The sequence below is a fragment of the Belonocnema kinseyi genome, chromosome 10, assembly GCF_010883055.1.
Source record: "Belonocnema kinseyi isolate 2016_QV_RU_SX_M_011 chromosome 10, B_treatae_v1, whole genome shotgun sequence".
Classification (NCBI taxonomy): domain Eukaryota; kingdom Metazoa; phylum Arthropoda; class Insecta; order Hymenoptera; family Cynipidae; genus Belonocnema; species Belonocnema kinseyi.
Window position 1 is genome coordinate 42,751,725 of NC_046666.1, and position 4,700 is coordinate 42,756,424.

The following is a 4,700-nucleotide window of genomic DNA, read 5'->3' on the forward strand; positions in this document are numbered from 1 at the left end:
AGGATAAGATTGTAAAAAATATATAGATGTAAACGGAAAGATTGTAAGGAATGGAAGTCATGTAAACCCTTAGGGGACACATTATGAATAAAGAAGAAGAGTTGTATTTTCAACAAAACAATTAAATTTTTAACAAAAGACATGAATTTTAAATGAAATAGTCAACTGGATATTTCAATTTTCTACCAAACAGATACATTTTCAACAAAATAGTTGAATATTCTACCAGAAAGACAAAGTTTCTACAAAATAGTTGAATTTTCAACCCATAAATATTAATGTTCTACCGAAAAGACGAATTTCCAAACAATTATTTTAATTTTCAAAAAAGAGATCAACTTTGAACTAAAGTGATGAATCAACAACCATGATTTTTTTATAAAGTAGTTTAACTTTTAACAAAAACAAAAAATGAGCAAAAAATACCAATTTTCTACAAAATAGTTAAATTTTCAACCTGAAAATATTAAGTTTCTACCAAAAAAAAACAGTTGAATTTTTCATAATGATGAATTTTAAACTAAAATGATAAATATTAGACTCGAATAATTCATTTTTGAACCAAAAAGATCCATTTTTAACTAAAAGGATAAATCTTGAATTGTAATAGTTGAATTTTCAACTAAAAAAAGATCATTTTTCAAATAAAAAAGACGAATTTGCTACAAAAAATTGAATAGTTAAATTTCCAGTTTAAAAAAAATGAATTTTAAGCAAAATAAAATATTATTCAAATGCTCAATAATTTACGCGTATAAAATTAAAGGTACTAAAATTTTTCAATATAAAAAAATACAAATCCACGTTATCATTTTCAATGCTCTAAATTAAAAAATCAATCAATGAACTTTACAATTTTCAAAATTATATAATTTTAAGGAATTTTAAGCTAGAAACATTAAATATTGAAAAATTGAAAAAATTTTAACTGAACACTTTTTAAATTAGAAATTCAATTATTTTCTTTTTAAATAGTTTAAACATCATTGGAAAGCTTCAAAATTTTATTTCAAAATCTTGAGAAATCTAGAAGTTGTTTTCAATTTAAAATTATTTTGGAAATTTTTTCAGAACTTCTAAACATCTGTCAAAATTAATTGAATTTTTTCTACAATTTTCAGAAAATCCTGCAAATTTTAGAAAGTCTCTTTATAATTTGGATGCATTATGACAATTTAACATTTATTTGTAGGCGAAATTTTAGTAATTTTAAGAGATATGTATAAGTTTTGAAACTTAAAATGATAGCCTGATATAAAACAAAATGTAGATTTTTGCAGATTTTAAACAAAAAAATTAAAATTTTTTCAAGAATTGTTAAACGCTTAAAAAGAATAAAAACATTTTCTTAAGATTCATAGGAAAATTAAAAATAATTTTTCATTTCGAAAAATTATTTTAAGAGAATATTTAAAAAGTTTTTTTAACAATTAAACAAAATTTTCAAAAAAGATTCTAGAAGATTTTAAGAAAACTTTCTAAAATTTGCAGGGTAATTTTTTATCTTTTTAAAACTCCTAAATATCTCTTAAAATTACTAAAAATTTTCTACAAATGTTCATTTGTAAATTATACATCCAAATTAAAAAAATTCAGTTAAAAATTAAGCATTTTTCAAATACGACTTTTTATTACAATTCAGTTAAAGATTCTTTACTTTTAAATATTTGGTTTCAATTTACTTGTCTTAAATAAAAATTAAAATATTGCTAAATATTCAATAATTAACCTCTTTTTTATTTAAAAATTTCAAATTGCATGGGGTAAAAATGGATTATTTTAGACTTGAATAATATTTTAAATTTAATCAAATCTTTTAATTGAGAATGTATTATTATGAAGTTATTTTTAAGTTGAAAATAGTTTATAAACTTTCAGTCACAGATTCACATTTGTTTAATGAATAATACTTTCAAATTGTAACCGTTTATGTTTTAGCGTTAAAATCTGAAAATTCTTAAATTTTGAACTGATTTAAAATCGTTTTGTCAAATCGTCTTTGTTCACTTTTTATTACTTAAAGTACAAATAAATTAAAATTTTTTTATTTATTTATCAAATAAAAATGTTTTTTATCCAAAATTTTAAACATCAAAGGCTTTTATTTTTTATTTGTTCAAGTCTTTAAGAATGCATTAAAAAATTCTTTAAATTAAAAATGTACGCTTAGAAATAAAAATCTTTAATGGAAAATTTTTAAAGTAAAAAAATTTTGAATTACGCATTGTAAGCTAAATAATAGCATAATTGAAAAACATAAAAATTCCACTAATTATTTAAAAACTGTTGAAAATGGAACGTGGACAGATTTTTCTTCTACAGATTTATAAAATTCTCGGTCAAACAAAAAATTAACTGTCATTTCCCGATCTCAAAAAAACTTGGAATTTTCAAACAAAAAAATTAATTTTCTACTAAGGAGATCGATTTCCAATAAAAAAAGGGCTAATTTTCAACTGAACAGTTGAATTTTGAATGAAAAAAGATAAAATTTTCCACCAAAAAATAGAATATTTATATTTTCAGATAAAAAAATTAATTCACAGCAATAGAAAAGACGATTTTTCAATTATATAGTTTAATCTAGTAACACAAAGCTACTTTTAAAAATGAAAAATTATTGTCATTTAATTTTATATTACAATTCAAATTAAAACTAAGCATTCTCGAAAAAATTCCCCGACTATCAAAAAAATCCCCTGACATTTCCCGGGTTTTCCAGGTGTACACAAAATATCCCGAAAAGTCCAGATTTTTCCTGATTTCCCATGACATCTCGTAAACTAATATAAACCAAAAATCCGATTAATTAAATCCTCGAATAAATGTAACTGCAAATACTCACAATTCCGTATACGATCAGATCCTCAGGCATAAGTTTATCAATGTTTGTCACCAGACTCTGAACTTGGTTAAATTTATCGGTATCCTGAGTAGTTGCGCAGTTCAAAAGCAATTTCATTGCCAAATGCGCGATTCCGATTTGTTGCCAAACTCCCATTCGGCTTCCTGGACATTCCCATTGATGGTAAGTGGTCCATGCGTCGTCCTGGCATTTTACATCGCAGTACATTGCCTCCACGCACATTTTGCACCTTGGGCAAAAAAGATTTATTTTAATTTGACAAGGTGGCGATTTAACGGACAATTTCATATTCCCAGTCATTTCCAAAAAGAGCAAAAAACACAAAAGAGCAAAGAATTGCCAATTATATCAACTGGAATAGTTGATTTTTTTAACTAAATAGATGAATTTTCAAATAAAATTATCAACATATAACTGAAATAGTTGAATTTTCAAACAAAAAGACTCATTTTCAAACGACAAAATTAATTTTCTCCAAAAAAATACATGCATTTTAACAAAATAGTTGAATTTTACATCAAAGGAGACGAATTTTCAACCAAACAGTTGAATTTTGAACTAGAAAAAAAAAATTTAACTGAACACGGAAATGTTACATTTTTAGTTTAAAAAAACAACTAATTTTCATCTTAACTGATGAACAAAAAATCAGCAACTGAAACAATTCAACTTTAAAGAACAACCAAATTAATTTTTACTAAAGAAAGATAAATTGTCAAACAAAATCTAAATAATTAGGTTTTAAGTTAAGAAAATTAATATTGAAATAAAACAGATGAATTTTCAACTAAAAAAGATAATTCTTCAACCAAAAATTGAATAATTAAATTTTCCATCAAAAAATGCATGTTCAACCGGAAAAAAATGAATTTTCAACTAAAATTATGTAATACTCAACTGGAATAGTATTTTCAGTTTAAAAAAAAATCAACCAAAAAAGAAACCAGTATTCAATAAAATAGTTCAGTTTTCGGTAAAAAAAATTCCTTTTCACTCAAAGAAAACTAAATAACTAAAATATTGAATTTTCAAAGTAGAACAATTGAATTTTTGACCAAAAAGATGAATTTTTAACTAAGAAGATTAAAATATACCAAAAAAGACGAATTTTTAAATACAAAATATCACTTTTCAACCAAAAATTGAATAACTAGATTTTTAGTCAAAAAAAGAACGTTCAACCAACGAGATAAATTTTTAACTAAAATTATGGAATACACAACTGGAATAATAGCTCATTTTTTAACCGAAGAAATTAATTTTAAATTAAAATGATGAATCTTCAATAAAAAAATTAATTTTCAACAAAACAGTTTATTTTTCAACCAAGTAAACTTATTTCTAGCCTAAAAGGTGAAATTCCAACTGAAATTATAAATATTTAACTATAATACTTAAATTTTTAACCAAAAAGAAGAATTTTTAAACCATAAGATTAATTTTTTAGAAATTTTCTACGATCAACGAAATAAATGAGTTTCCAATTAGAAAAGACAAATTTACACCCAAGTTGTTAAATTTTAAACTAGAAAAGATACATTTTCAACTCAAATTGAAACAGTTAAGTTTTCAGTTGAAAATCTTAATTTTCAAACAAACTGATACATTTTTGACTAAAATTATGAATCTTCAACCGGAATAGTTGAATCAGCCGGTAAGGTTGTACACGAAAATACGAAACCTGGCGGCCACTAGGCGAGGCTCTAGAGGTTTCGTATTTTCGTGTACAACCTTACCGGCTGATGCCGTTGGAATTGATTGTTAAAATATATTTTTTTACATCTTTTATTATTAAGCTGTGTACTTAAACGTAGTTTTCTTTCGGCTCTTGCAT

The 4,700-nt window shown here is 23.8% G+C and overlaps 1 protein-coding gene across 1 annotated transcript in view; it reads right to left on the minus strand.

Annotated features, from left to right (window-relative positions):
* LOC117181095 (SET and MYND domain-containing protein 4-like) overlaps nucleotides 1-4,700 on the minus strand; it is a 79,687-nt gene that overhangs the window by 53,966 nt on the left and 21,021 nt on the right. The window contains exon 5 of the mRNA XM_033373664.1: nucleotides 2,846-3,104. Within this exon, the coding sequence (XP_033229555.1) occupies nucleotides 2,846-3,104 (259 nt within the window). The remainder of the gene's footprint in view (nucleotides 1-2,845; nucleotides 3,105-4,700) is intronic.